The sequence below is a fragment of the Haliotis rufescens genome, unplaced genomic scaffold, assembly GCF_023055435.1.
Source record: "Haliotis rufescens isolate VD_foot unplaced genomic scaffold, xgHalRufe1.0.p SCAF_16, whole genome shotgun sequence".
Classification (NCBI taxonomy): Eukaryota; Metazoa; Mollusca; class Gastropoda; order Lepetellida; family Haliotidae; genus Haliotis; species Haliotis rufescens.
The window spans coordinates 18,622,046-18,638,612 of record NW_025963846.1 but is presented as its reverse complement, the minus strand read 5'-3'; the positions used below and the strand labels follow the sequence as shown (position 1 = coordinate 18,638,612).

Below are 16,567 nucleotides of genomic sequence, written 5' to 3'. Positions count from 1 at the left end.
ACAGGGTTGAGCTCAAAATGTCTGACTGGCGTACGTAAGACAACGTAACCGTGTTGTGCCGCCAGCACATATATCTGGTACTTTACTGGTTTCTTATTCAGTCGAATTTTCTCCATGAGTTGAACTATGGTCTGAAATCGACAATGTCATATTCCTGTATGGTCGCCTTCACACTACTCATGGTTTGGGCGACAGATTCTGATTCCCGGACGTTATATTAACTGGCGTTATCCATGACAATGACACTGACGTTGTTTAAAATGGTTGTTCCAACCCCTCTATGAACACATCACCTCTTATAATTTCCTTATGAAAATCTCCAGTTTTCTTCTTCGCCTCGAAAACTAGCACACATCTATCAATAAGCCCCATATCATGGGTTGCAGCGTGCAAAACAATGACACGATTACCTTTACCTGATGGTACCATGTGTGCTTTTTGTTCATCTGCCGATAGCCACACGTAGTCAGTGGAAAGCTTCATCAAGGTAAGTTATCTTGACGCCTTGACTGTGATAGTTATGAATGGTTCGGAGATAATGTGACATCATAGACAGGATGGAATATTTTCGCCTGAAAAGAGCTCGGTCATCTCCATAATGTATAGAAATTCCATCTCTTGGAGAACAATAGTTAGTGCAGTTAACATTGATTGTATCTTTAATTCCTCCCAAATTCTACTACAAGTCAGGGTTACCTCTGCTCATAAAGCTTGTATATTATACGCCTAATCACCCTGTATCAAAACTGTCTGATATCCTGTTGCGTCCCAGTTTTGTTTTTATACCTTTCTGTTTTCTTAGCATACCGTAGACTTGATCGTATGAATTGAAAACCCCATAGGTTGGGCAGTTCGGGAATTCATCTAAATTAATAAATGTTTTTTCCGTCTATCTCTCTAAAGTGTAAAAATCTTGTATACATTTCCCAGTACAGACGCCATATCTTGTACCAAGGTTATGGCTATGCAAGTGTAATGTAACATGCATCATGGGAGCAATGTTAACAAAACAAACGCAGCGTCATTTTGTCATTTTGGAAGATGCACATTTAGATTTTTCTCCAAATGATTTTTGTGTGTGGATTAGATGTTTTATGAAGACTACATTATTATCATAATAACGGAGTCACGTGTGCATATTTCTATAGTCCGTCAGACTGCCATCATTGGACTTTGAATAAATGTGAATTTCCTGTTTTCGTTCGAATTTGTCTCCTGTAAACTTGTTGATAGGACTTCTTTAGACTGAAATACTTCAAACCACAGGTAGGGCGATCGGTAGTTACTCGATATTTCAATAACAACAGTCTGTGTAAAATTATATCCTTTTAAACAGGCAAAAAGCAGCAGTTTTCTAGCATTTCCGACAGTACTTTAAGAGTGCCTTAAAACCAGCCTCGCGCGATCATTTAAGTTCACTAATCTTTATTCGGAGCAATCTTAGGTACTGTCATCGTGACAAATGTTATATTTAGGATCACGTTCGTAACACTTTATGAGGCATAATGCATTCGTAGCCGTCGTCACTGGCATCCTGCAACAACAGTGATGAAGAGTCTCTAAAATGATGGAGACGGTTACCGCTGTGGTGAAACCAATGGCTACGGGTATGGTGCTGACAGTCCAAGATCTGGGCACCGTTCCACGAAGCGATCTTAGCGCTCCGACTATCGTAAGCCAGTGTTAAGGTAAGGGAGTTACGATCACCTTAGCGGTAAGATGGCTTTGTGGAACGGGGCCCTGTTCACGTTTTGTAGCGCTTTATGAAAAGAATTCCAGTTCCAAGGTTAATCGGGCTTTGATTCTTCCATCACTACAAGGCCAATAACAATATTCACTCGCTCTGTCACCCTGACAACACACTTCGAGTTAACGTGGTACAATTTGACGTGCGAGGCTTGCTACACATATGCATGATCAGTTAAGTCGATCTCCGTGCAGCGAGGAGGTTGCAGAGAGTGTTACTATACATCACAATGTCTCCGGCTTCACTTACATGTATTGCCCCGGATCATTAAGTCCATTTTATAATGATTATGTTGACAGAAATGACTCTTATAGCAGTAAACCACCATCGAGGGACATTACACTTTGAGGTCTAAGCGACCGAGTGTCGTGAACAGGAACTTTTCCATCAATTTCACACCATGCCTGTTCCTGAAAGCATTATTGGATTGTTTAGAGCCCCGGCGCTTCTGTTAAATGGTGTTAGTTGTGAAAACAGACGCGCGGTTGCATGAAGACGTGTCTATTACTGCATTCCAAAGCTCCACTGCTCCAGAAACATTCAGCAAATGTAACACCAAATCTCTGTCACAAAAATCAACCATAATCCATAATACAATCAAGGAATGCTTTTCTATAGATTCATAGAATATGTTTAAAACAAGTGTAAATAATACCTTTTGGATTCTCAAGAACTCAAGAATTTGCTGCTTGACTTTTGCAATTTAAGAAAAAAAGTTTGTCAAAAGATTTAACTTTAAGGAAACATTGTATGTATGTATGTATGTATGTATGTATGTATGTATGTATGTATGTATGTATGTATGTATGTATGTATGTATGTATAGCTGCTTCTCGTTCTTGAAAGATTCAGAACAATTTGGCATAAATGAAAGCAAAAATATGTGAAATGCTGGATTTCCTCACAGATACCATCATGTCAACTTTTTTAACATGGTATTTTGTCAAGAAGAAGGCACCCCCAGGGACACGAATTGTCTTCCCCACCTTGATGATCTGTTTCGGCATGCATAGTATTACGTATCGGAATTTGGCCAAGAAATGTAACTTATGCTTCAGGAATATCCTTGATCTCATCTCGTTCAATTATTGTCAAAACGGCCAAATCCCTATCTATTCCAAAACTATCAACGTAACCTATTCATTAATCTACTTTCCCTTTGTGTCTAGCAATATTCCAGAAGATTCACAACCTTTGGGGTACAATCGAGCAAGCTCTTTTAAAGAGATTTCAAAGAGCGCCATCCGACTCATCCTTAAAAGTAGTCCGACCAGGTTACAACATTCAAGGCGTTAGTAAAGATGAGTGACCAATATAATGTTCGATGCAATTTCCGTGTTTAAGGTCAACGCTTGACTTGCCTTTGCATGTGTTTGTGAAACCACATTGCCACACAGTATTGATATCTCTGACTGGAGATGAACCACATTGTCAGACACTGTTTTCACCCGTGACTGGCGGTAAAATCACAATGCCACATAATATTTACATCTGTGGCTGAAGATAAACAACATTGACACACAATATTTACATCTGTGACCGGAGATTAACCACACAGTTTTTACACATCTGCCTGGAGATAAATGACATTGTCACACACAAGTTGTACCTGTAATTATGAGATAAACCACATTCTCACTCATTATTTACACCCCTGACTGGAGATAAACCACGTTGTCACACAATATTTACACCTGTGATTATGAGATAACCACATTGTCACACATTATTTACACCTGTGACAAGAGATGAACCACATTGTAACATTGTTTACACCTCTGACTAAAGGTAAACCACATTGACACACAATATGTACATCTGTGACCGGAGATTAACCACATTATCACACAGTATTTACACCTATGACTGGAGATAAATCAAATTGTGAAACAATATTTACACCTGCGATTGGAGATGAACCACACTGTCACACATTATTTACACCTTTGACTACATATGAACCACATTGTTACACAATATTAACATTTGAAACTGTGAATAAAATAGTTAAACAGTGAGTACACAAACGAAGACAGATTTCCAATAGTGTTCCGTTAACGAAACAGCCCGTGTCCAATTTATGCCATCTTCCCGGGGCAAGAGAGTTAACTGACTTTTAAAGTCCAGTTTGCCGAACTAGACTGGTATTATGGAGTTACATTTTGGCTGGACTAACGAGTCTATGCATAGTCCAATGAAAATCTCGCACCGAAATCGAAATCCGGTTCGTAAACTGTCGTGCAGATTTCGGTCGATTGCAGGATTTGCAAAACATGAAGACCGCCAACTCGTTGTCAGCAGATATTTTCCAAATCTTTTCATGTTTTTAATCAAGGTGCTCACGTGATTTGATGCATTTCGCGATCTAAGACCCGTTTTATCACAATATAGATCTTGATTATAGATCAGATCGTCCTGACTGGGCGCCACCATTTTGTGTGAAGCGAACGCAAGTGATACGAGAGGTGGAATCTGATTGGTCCATAGGAGAGGCTTAAAAGGGACATAACTGGTAACAGCCACTGGTGGCTCTACGATCGAGCCCAGTTATTCCAGCCTAGTTCGGCAAGGGTGGAAACAGGACTTCTAAAGTCAGTTAACTCTCTTGCCGCGGGAAGATGAATTTACGCACGCCTCTATTGTCTATTTGACAATCACATGGCGACAAGAGTTGGAATACTCACACAACCGCTAAATTTGCTTTAACTGTCGCAGATAGAAACCGTAGGCCTTGACGTAGAGAGTGCAACCTTCCGGATTTGATATATCTGGAAAAAAAGAAAAGAAAATGTCTATAAATAAACATATCTCATTCTACTTGAACATAAATGTAAAATTGGTACACCGATCAACATGAGCTTTAAACCTGCCTCAACATGATAACTCAACAGAACCACACTTGGTGTTATATCTGAAGTATGATTAACGTATCACGTAAATGTTCAATCTGTATGTATATAATGAAGGAAAGTATACACCCATGTTTGATGGAGGCTAAAAATAAAACAACCCCGAAATGGTTATTCGGTGGTGTGTATTTGATACGGGTTTCATAGTTGTGTTTTGGACCTGAAGTGTGCAGTGTTTCGCCGTCTGTTTTCAGCCTAGTAATCTTTTAATAACTTTTGTAATTATTTAGCCAAATCAAGGCGTTACTTAGTTATTAGAACAACCTTCGAGCACCGGTCCCTTGGGGTCGCCAGTAACCTACGATTGTGGGTTTGAATCCCAGTTCGCTCCGATTATATTTCAGCACCATTCCCGTGCTCGTTGGTTTCAGCAAAGTGGCTTTCCGCTCACATTAACCTGACACGCCGTTATGACTGAAATACTGTTCAAAGCGGCGTTAAACCAAACTCACTCACTCGAGCATAGGAAGTCTCACGCTTCACATCAATGTTTGGCTTCATACACATTGTATATGTTCAGCACTTGTTATTGCAATGTCGTCTAATTATGGACGTACATGTAGGTGTATGAGAATGAGTTTACGCCTCTTGTGGTCATGTTCAATCCATATCTCGATGAGAGGCGCATTATCACATGCTGGGACTAGCGTGACTAGCCAATTTATTAACGACTAGACTCCTCAACCACTCTGCTAAAACTTTCTTTTAAGATGCAGAACAAGATGTCGTTTGTAACTGATCGTTAAAATCTATGGTAAAATCGAAAGCAAATTCCCTCTTTGAATGAGGCCATGAAAGGTACGACCAAAGTATGAGGTATCATTGAGAATTAAACTGATGCTGAGACCACGGTCTCTTCACTGGGAGGACAGTTCAAATAGTTAATAACGCCAATGCATCAACACCCGAAGGGAACATTTCTTCTATGAATCAGTCGTCTCTTAGCGCAAACTCCAAGCAGCTGTCACTATACGTATATCATATCCAGAGGCAACAACATTGAGTGGCTCGTTACAATTGTGTCTGTTGTCGAAAAAACTATTTTTTGGCAATTAAAAAAACCCCAAACCCTTTAGGAAAGATAATTAATCAATAAGATGATTTATTGCGGATAATAAACACAGAGAGAGAGTATAAAAGGAAGCACGAATTGTACATTTCTGAAACGTTATCGAGTAACAGCCATTAAAATTAGTATTTGAATATTGGGAAATAACGTTTACTCAACTAATCCTTACCACTAAGACGTTTTCAATCATACACGTTCGTCCGTGTAAAAGGCACTGGTTTCTATTATTAGAGCAATTTATTTGCTTAACAGTATCCACAAATACTTAAACGATTTATTATCCCGATCAGCCGTGGATGGATGTTTACGTTGGAGGAGATCCGGATGTAGATGTTTACCGCCTTGATGGAACCCACCCACACGGGCGCCGTGCTGACAAACCTGGGTGTGTTAGTATCCCAGATTCGCCCTGATTATGTTTCTAGGTTCGTCAGCACCATGTCCTGCGCGTGGGTTTCTCCGAACTGGACACCATCTAAGACCTGCGTCACTTTAGGATTTCTTCCCACATCAGGCGTGACATAACTCAAATACAGTTCTTAGAGGTGATACAACCCAAATCACTCATTTACCAAAAACTAGGGATCATTTGGAACCTTTCAATGACGACAAATATTTATATATCCCTACATCCTAACACCGGAATCCAACAAATCATAATAGCCTTACGTTGCATATTTGCACAGAGTGGTAATAAGGCAACGTGCATTAACGTTTCAACATTTAATTCTACACGCATTTAATGCAGCTATATAAGAGAGCTTCTGGAATCTAAATCAATCCTATTTACACTGGTTAATGGCAAAACTCCAGGATAATCACACGTCACTATTCTGGCAGGGTCATCGATTCGACAAATATATGTCACCTTCAACAAGGTAAATCTATTTTGAGGATCACGTCCATCACTAGAGTCTTATAATTCAATTCTGATGGTTCTTCTTCCACCCTGTCGTCGATGATTTATATCTGGCGTTAGCAAGGCGGCATGCACGGCGAATGTTTGTAGGTGATCGACAATTAATACATGTGATTTGTGGGCGATTAGATCTCTGTGATTCCTGGGACCTAAATATGTATGCTTAATGTTTAGGCCGACCAGGATTGGGGAATGACGAATGTCTTCAGTGTAATGAATTGATAATTTTGTTATTGTAATAAGGAAAATAACGTTTCTGCCCAATATGACATCAATTACTGTCGGCCTGGTGCTTATAGCACAGAGCCGGACTAGTCCTTGTAAGCAATGCAGGAGATACAGATGTAAACCAGAGATGCTGATGCTTGACAACGGTCGGTCCAAGGAATGAAGGGAGCGTACACACTTACGTGGGATTATTGAATACTCCAATGAAAGGTTCCAAATGGGCTGTCTAGGACCCACACAAACTACAAATAATAATGTTTTGTAAGTTTTCACCAAAGATCGCATTTCAACATTAAATCCAGAATGGTTCCTAGAATGGGGACCCTTTCTGTCCTGGAATCCCCACGGAGCCAAGGAAACGCAACCAATGTGACCTGGGTACAAATCATTCTCACACGGTACACATTGACCAGAAAGTAACATGAAAGTCAGTCTGTAAGATGGAACCCATTGTAATCAACCGACTTTCTTTATGGTAGCCAGTAATGACATTTGATGCAAACAACTACGTCATCATTGGACTCAGGTAATGATCGGAATGAATAGAGTTACACTTGTTATGATGTTGTTCAAAAGCTCAGCAGGTAAGATACGTGGCTAGTAATTGCTTTGGGCACGATTCTGTTAATTGGATGGGTGGGGGCGGACACCTGGCGTGACGAATGTACCTTAAGAGCGATATATATCTGTCCGTTTGTTTGTTTTGTTTGATTTTCAACACAGCACTAGACGATATTCCAGCCATATGACAAATGCCTGTTAATAATCGAGTCTGGACCAGACAAACATGTGATTGATAAATATCATTATGAAATTATATATGTTCTACCGTACATTTTGATGCCAGTATCCGCTGGTCGTGTATTCGAATCTCGATAGGCTATGAACATTGATCTCTCAACACTGATCCTGCCCGTGGCCTGAGTTTCACCAAAGAAAAGGTCTCCAACCTACGTCACTTTGGACGTCTCTAACACATTTAGCTGACACACCGTAATATAACCGACATATTGTTTATATCGGTGACGCACGCGCATAGACACGCACGCACGCACACGCAAATCATGGGTTGTACTGGACACGACTGCACAAATAAGAATAAAAAACCCGTTTATAAAGGTGAAGTAATGGACATTTTAATAGTTTAATGTTTCGTCACTGCTTTAAGATGGTATTAGCGACTTATCGTTAATTAACTAACATGCACACCATACTGAGTACCAAGACTTCCTTTCAACTTAACATGTTTCAAATATTTATAATAAGATAGTAGGAAATATCTACCAATCGCATGTCTGTGCCTATAAGTGATGTTAGACCAAGTACATACTCGTATTTGTGAAGATAGTGCTTTAGCTCATATATCTGAAGGAAGATAAATATAGCCATGTCTATTTTTCTGTAAACCGAATATCCCAGAGAGACGGATATGTTCAATGAATATCAGATTTATCAATAACCGGATCAGTATGTCAATATTTGACAACTTGTAATTCAATGCCCAGTCTGGACGTCTTTCAAAGATAATACTTTTCTGTTGACACAGCCACGTCTCTGGGTGGTATCAACACAGCTTTACACCATTGTACACTGAACGAGCCGTTTGAAATAACAAAACCTGAACCCCTTATAGTCTCTGATTACTCGCATCTGATGGCGATGGACTTGATGTGTCATGTTCACACACACAATCTGTGAATTGATGGCATATTTACTCTTCAAAAAGAGTATGACATCATGAAATATAAATGTTAACGTCAAGCATTACAACAAAGATATGTGTTGGCGACAAACGTCCTTTGCAAGAACGTTTATGTCTGTAAAACGTAATACCAAAACACATCCTGAAGTTTGCACGTGCGCCACATACGTGCGTAGTTTGTGAAGCCTGATTTTGACACATTCAAGGACGGTCGATTAATCTCTGAGGACCATTAGTCATGTCTTATTGATTCTGATTATCATAAGTTGTGATTTACTTGATTTCAGTCATTGTTTGACTATGAACTAGCGTTGCAGCGTCTGCAAAACACGGAATGCCTACAAGCTATTGACATCTTGAAACAGGCAGGAACCTGCAGTGGCCAATACGTACAATGTTTCACAGTCTCTGATCAGCAGACTATGGAAAAAGTACCAACAAACCCAAAATGTTGACGATCGACCCCGTTCAGGGCGTCCCAAGTCAGCGACATGAGTACAGGATCGGGTGATCCAAAACCAAGCTCTACGAAATCGAGCTCAAACGGCGAAAAAAACAACTGCAAACTGTCAACAAGCTAAGGGTCAGAGTGAGTGAGTGAGTTTGGTTTTTAAGCAATATTCCAGCAATATCACGGCGGGGGGCACCAGAAATGGGCTTCACACATTGTACCGATGTCGGGATTCGAACCCGGGTCTTCGGCGTGACGATCGAACGCTTTAACCACTAGGCTACCCGACCGCCCCGTTAAGGGTCAATTAGAAATCCTCATATTGCCAACAGACGTCAATGGTGTACTCAACGTTGAAACTGGGGTAATAATCGCTGGTCACGTGTCATGCTTTCAGATGAGTCCTGATTCACTATGCACTTCCCTGATTGGCGTGGTCGTATCTCGCGACCTCGAAATGAACGTCAAGCCAATGACATGACAGATTTAGCGGTGGATCGTTTATGGTGTTGGGTGGCATCACTATGACTGAGCGAATCCCACTCTATATTGTGCAAGAAAGGGTCACTGGACACTGCTTTCGTGACTACAGAATGTTGTCCCTTTGTTTCCCATCTTACCCCTATCGCCCTTCAGATCGATGGACACCAACTGTCATACTTCACAACTGGTTGTAATATGTTCCCAACTCATTCATTAATAAATTCATGATACAACTAATACCAGAAACTAATATCTCTTACAATTTTGGAAATGTTAATTTATAAGTCACTGTAGCTTCTATTGTAAGCGACTATCAATCGCTGCTACCGCCAGTACTTCCACTTATTATGTTACTGATTCCTTCATCGCAGCCACCATTACCACCATCAGTTCCACCATCATCATCAACACAAACTACCTACATCATAACTACCACCACCAAGACTTTCACTGTAATCACCACCAACACCACTATCAGTAGCACCGCCAGCATCACTACACCGCCATATTCTACATCCCTACACAACCAACACAGCCAACACCATCACTACCACCACCATCACTAATGCCAGCAACATAACTACCATCAACACCACAACCACCAACGCCACCGCTGCCACCACCACAACCATCATCACCATCTCCATATTCTACATCACTACACAACAAACATTGCTAACACCATCACTACCACCACCATCACTAATGCCAGCAACATAACTACCATCAACACCACAACCACCAACGCCACCGCTGCTACCACCACAACCATCATCACCACCTCCATATTCTACATCCCTACACAACCAACATTGCTAACACCATCACTACCACCACCATCACTAATGCCAGCAACAAAACTCCCATCAACACCACAACCACCAACGCCACCGCTGCTACCACCATCACCATCATCACCACCACCATCACCACCACTACCACTACTGCTTCATCTGGAATTCTTGTAAATAAAAGAGACAAAACCCTTTCCATATTCATTAGATATCTCTGAGTCGATTGTACGATTCCGATAGTGTCTACCGTGTTTATGAATCACTATAAAATAGTGATGATACCAGGTGTTCGCGAAAAGGTGAAAACCCGAGCAAAAAAGGGTTGTAGTTCTTTAACTTGATTAATGAATGTTTATTGTATATTCAAAAGGTAAATATTAAACGTCAACGCCAGAGAATAATCAGTCCCGAATATCTGCCAAGATCGGTTTCATTAGGGGCTCTGATAAGAATTTAGAAGTTGGAAGAACATTGACAGCAGCTTCTTTTTTTCTGAGTACAATGTTTCAGAGCTACTTCTTGCTCCTTCATCAGGTGAATGCTGAGTAAGTGCATCGAGTTTAATCATGATGTGTTTACACAACACAAAGTGTGACGAATGTACAAAGATATATACGATGACAACGCCTGTTGTGACACAACCAATAAGGCAATCAATGCCCGTTGTGGTAGATGATGTGATTATAGCACAGTAGAGTACACGCTGGGAAGGTTGATACCTTGGTCTCTGTTAATCGATGCATTCTTTCTATGGATTTCGATACTTTCTCGGAGTTTTCTCTTTTTCCAATGACTGATGTTGGTATGGAGAATCTTGGTTTGTTGCCAGGAACTACGGAATAATCCTGACATCCATATTTCCTGGCCGCAATGTATCAATAAACCCTTACCATGTTGCAAGTTTTATTGCGTACATACTCTATTTTGAATGTAATCAAACCTTACTAATAGGCATATTAAAACCTTCTTATTGATAATGAAAATGTCATTTAGGTATTTGAAGATTCCTGAGCTTACAAAAAGGCAAACCAATTACTTATTAGCGTTGAAATTGCTGCCTTTGTAAGAGTACATGCATCTTGTTTCTTCATCAAAGGATGAATTGAGCGGATAGCCTAGTCATCTTCGACGTTGCAATTCGAAAGTCAGATTCTCTCTGATTATTCTTCATGGTTCACTCATTCGATCAAGCGACGAGAGAGTGTGATAGGTGTACATGAATATATTTGTACATAGAATACCCGTTAATACCCCTGGATACCAGTTAACACTACTGTACGCTTGCAGCACCACGTCCTTGATATTCAGAAGTATGTTTGCAAAGCAGATAAATAGAAAATATTATTTTTGTCAATATACAAACACCCACTTATGTGCCTAAAGGATATTGTGAAGAAGTGTAAACTACATGTAGCTTAAACATTCATAGAAAAACACGTAAATAAAAGTCTTTATTTGAAGTGCACTGATAAAACCAAAAACGGTGGGGAATAAATGTCTTTCTTCAAAAGCAACAAATTACCCCCGTAAACATAAACACCACTCCACTTGGTATGAGTAAAGCACATTTTACCATGAATTTGGAAAATATTGGATTCTGAGTCTTGATTCAGAGGTTTCCAATCACAAATACCACATCTGATTTAAACAGCTGATTTGAAGGCCGCGTCCCCGTGGAAGGTTAATACAGAACTAATCCTTTCTCAATCTGTGACGTTGGCACTTTATAATAACAATATGTACAGTCAGAGGTTACCTTAGAGTCGCGGCTACCAGAATATTCAAAGTTCATGCAGCAAGGCAGGTTGTTATAGAAATCGACAAGAATAGTGTTTTTCAAGTTTAAGGCATATCTTTTTCATCGCAATGAGCGGTGTGACGTCGTAATACTAACGTAGGTTGAAAACTGGTAATGCTTGCATAGTTTTTGTTATTTGATGTCCGGTTCGCGTTGGCTCGGAAAGTGGTGTGCTATACAATCTGAGTGCCTCTCATATATGCAAGTGAAGTGTTACGATTTACCCCAAAACATATTTGAGGAGATACAGCGTCCTGTACAGTTTCAAGCCTTTCATCCGTGCTTCCTTAATTAAGACTGACAACTCACTCGAGTATTAATGTTTTATTTGTGCTGCTGTCCGCTGTAACTTAAAAGATACTCATGTATGTAAAGTGTAGAGGCAGGAGGTCTAGCGGATCGGAAGTTTTGTCTGTCTAAAATGTTACAGTTACTTGTGGTAACACTTTTTTCACCATCATATATTGGGTGACCGTACGCCGATACAAAAGGAAATTCAAACAAGATGTAACCAAAAATCTAACAAATGTGAGTGTTTAGAAATTTTGTTTTCATATATAATAACTTGAAAATATGGTACATACACATTATTGCTTCGACGTGATTATATTCGTAGTCATATGGTTCATTACTTTTCCAGTTTAAACAGCCTTTTTCACAGTGTTTCACATCCCGAGTGTTCGCTATTTATTTTCTTCCCTACTTGTGTCATCCAAGTAATACGAATGCAATCTTCCTTCCACGGATGTGAAATTGTTGAAAATACTGGATCCATTTCCCTGGTGGAAGACGTAATTGAATTGACCAGATTCGTCGTCTTTGACTAAGAGTCATGTTTTTCCCCTGGTGGAAGACGTAATTGAATTGACCAGATTCGTCGTCTTTGACTAAGAGTCATGTTTTTCCTTAAGGTAAAATCAAAATGTAATATTAATATATATAGGTAGGAAGATAGTAGATTTGTCGGCTGATTTAATTCCTTGATAACACATTGGTATTTCAACAACATGGCTTGATAGTAATAGGACCAATTCCTACTGGAAATGATTTTTTTCATTTTCAACATTTCATCCCTGTTTAACGAATCAGCAAGGACACTAAACCATTGCATTTGGGCATATCTACTGATTTATGTCCTGATAGATTTCATAAATTAATATAATTGGAAGCTATAAAGGGCAGCGTAAAAATATTTTCTTCAATTTCCTTTAATGCCATAATTGTCTGTGCATGGTAGCCGTTCACAGCGAAATTGATGCTCATGTCGCCATTGAAGTTTCACAAGTTGCTGAGTATCGCATAGTCTGTCAACTTGTGATGCGATACTTGACGTTTGGGTAAGTGAATCAGTAATGTTTTAGTAATATCACAACAATCTGTAAATAATTGTGGCTGGGCCGAATCAGACTTGCTGCCAAATGTATTCTTTTAGTTCTAATCTAAAATTTGCACGAAACGGTTACATCTGTACAATCTACGTTTAATAAATACTAATTATTACTGCATTCCTATATGGTTGGGTCCAGCGATGTATGGGTTGCGTACTCAGATCCTTGATTTATCAAGCTCGTGGTCGTACGACCTGTAGGGCAGGACATGCAAACTGTTTTCGCAAAAAACCTGGTGTCATCATTTGAGCTCTGATATTCTCTCTGAATATGATTCGTGGTTTGTCAGCACCACACCGTGCTCGTGGGTTACAACGAAACTGGCAAACGTCGAAGTCCTTCATCACGTTCCGGTTCCTCCTTCATCAAGCTGAAGCTCCGGGATATAAATAAACTACAGTTCGAAGCGGCGTTACATTTTCACTCACTCCTAAATGGCTCTACAGTAACCAACATAATACAAGTTGTCGACCGATCTCGAGGGGTATATGGATAAATTTTGGCGATGGGACACCTTTGCTGCGTCATTTCTTTATTTGTTTCGTTGGGTACAATGTGTGAAGCCCATTTTCTGGTGTCCCCCGCCGTGATATTGCACGAATATTGATAAAAGCGGCGTAAAACCATACTCACTCACTCACTCATTATTTGTTTCGTACTTATTTTCAAAGAAGAACAATGAAACAGTCCACTACAACAAACAGCACTGTCTACTTTGACACGCCGTCGTGTAATGGAGAATGCCTAAGTGCTAAACGGGATGAAGAATAGGATTACTTTGCCGAGGATGACCGTGAACGGAGGCTTGCCGAATGTAGGGGACGGGCTTGTTGTGCGATCAAGCGTGTCATTTGGGAGGACATATCCTACATGACCATATATGGAGCCTCTGTATATAAAGGCTCCGCTCCCGCTTCTTGGAAATTGACCGACATGACAAAGCCTTATTTACGAGCCCCTTTCGATGTTTTCAATACGATATGTCAATTAGGGATCTATCCAATTCTGTAAAGTTCTATATGCCAATGATATTTGCACTTTCAATACCCCTCATTGTGTCTGTTGTTCGCACGTAGCGCAACACGAATTTCGTTTCATGACTTTGCGCCCTTCTTATTTGTAAGTTTACCAAAACCAAGTAAACATTTTTGTACCTTGTATTTGTAGGTTATCTACCCGTTAAAACATTGATAAACCTTTGATTAGTTTTAGTTTTCTTTTTAGAAGGTGTCTGAATAAAGTCAGAGTTGCACACACACACACACACACACACACACACACACACACACACACACACAGACACACACACACACACACACACTCTCTCTCTATCTCTCTCTCTCTCTCTCTTACACTTATGTTACCACTTAAGACCTCTTCAATTTTGGTCTCTATACTTATGTTGCCATTTAAGTACCCGCCCAAGTTCTCTCTAACACAGTATGTTTCCCCTTGAACCCATCTTCAATTTATGTCTCTTATACTTATTTAACTCTTTAAACCCTTCTTCACATCTTCAATATAACGCGGGGCGGTCGGGTACCCTAGTGGTTAAAGCGTTCGCTCGTTACGCCGAAGACCCGGGTTCGATTCCCGACATGGGTACAATGTGTGAAGCCCATTTCTGGTGTTCCCCGCCGTGATATTGCTGGAATATTGCTAAAAGCGGCGTAAAACCATACTCACTAACTCACTCTTCAATATAACCTCACTTAGACCAACGTAACCCTTTAAATCCCTTTCAAGTTCTCTGTTCAGAGACACTTCAGTCTTTGTCTTATACATATTTTTTCTTTAAGCTCCTATTCAATTTATTTATGTTATTCTTAGTGTCCGTCTTTAAGCCATATCTCTCAGACCTATGTTTCCCTTAAGGCCCACTTCTGTGTCTCTCCCTCACACTTATGTCCCCTTAAGCCCCTCTTCAATTCATGTCTTATGGTACTTACGACCATTTAAGAGCCTCTTCACCTCCTCAATAGTCCCTCTCGTATACCTATGTTTTTCTTTACATCCCTCTTCAATTGCTCTTTCCACGCACCTTATGTTACTCTTTTAAGACCCTTTTCAGTTTCCCTCGCATTTTATTCTCTCGTCGAACATTCATGTTTTCCCAGAAGCATTCCTCATTTTGCTCTTTCCCAATACCATGGTTTAACGTTGAGACCATTGTTCACTGCACTCTCCCCTTACATAGCTTGCCCTTTAAACCTTTTCCCTACCTGGACTCTCCCAATTATTTTGCCGATTACTTGGTGTTTGGATAATGTAACACATCAAAGCTGCAAATGCTGATGTTGATGTAGTATCACACTACTCTGCCTACTCTTCCTTGGCAGATGGTCTCTGTCATGCTCACACTATGAATCAATTATTTCCACAAAAATATTATCAGCAAAATGCGACACTCAACGTTCTATTTATACTTCGGGATCGAAGGACAGAAGCATCATAACAAGTGTCATGGTCATTGGATCGAAAGTCTTATCTTCCACAGAACCAGACAGTTGTTCCATTTTCAATGGTGATGCCTGTTGCATCTAGTAAGCTATTTCTACAAACTATTTCAATGTGAACCTGCTTGCTCTTTTGCGATTCTTTGTCTTGCCTTCAGGCATCAAACTGTCTATTGAAATAATTAACTAAACCTGTTTTTAAAATCCCCTGTGACAAGAAGTTAAAGGTGTTTTTCTCTACTGTGTTCCTTTGTTTTAGCTATTTGAAAGTAGGTGTAATAAAAGCATGCCTTTAATCATTATGGAAGTTCATATAGTTATATATGTTTCCTATTGGGGCAATCTCATTTTGCATGTCTAATTTGTGATATTTACCTTATATTTTACTTTCCAAAGTTGATATTATTTAATAAAGATATAATGTGTTCCCCTCGCTATATGACAGATATTTCAATGCGATGTTAAATGTTAACTCAAATGTTAAATGTTAACTCTCCAACTACTTAGGTTAGGCTATTTGCCCCTTAATTGTGTATCTGTGGTTATACACACACGGAGTACATGAAGCCCGTGCCAGTCGTACTACATCCCAGAATTACCCTTTAATTAACGCTTTTGTTTGA

General features: G+C 39.9%; 1 protein-coding gene across 1 annotated transcript in view; it reads right to left on the bottom strand.

The window, feature by feature from the left end:
* The window catches only part of LOC124121513 (epidermal growth factor receptor-like), a 135,734-nt gene that overhangs the window by 81,972 nt on the left and 37,195 nt on the right, over positions 1–16,567 (bottom strand). The window contains exon 3 of the mRNA XM_046484535.2: positions 4,432–4,515. Coding sequence (XP_046340491.1) covers positions 4,432–4,515 — 84 coding nt within the window. The remainder of the gene's footprint in view (positions 1–4,431; positions 4,516–16,567) is intronic.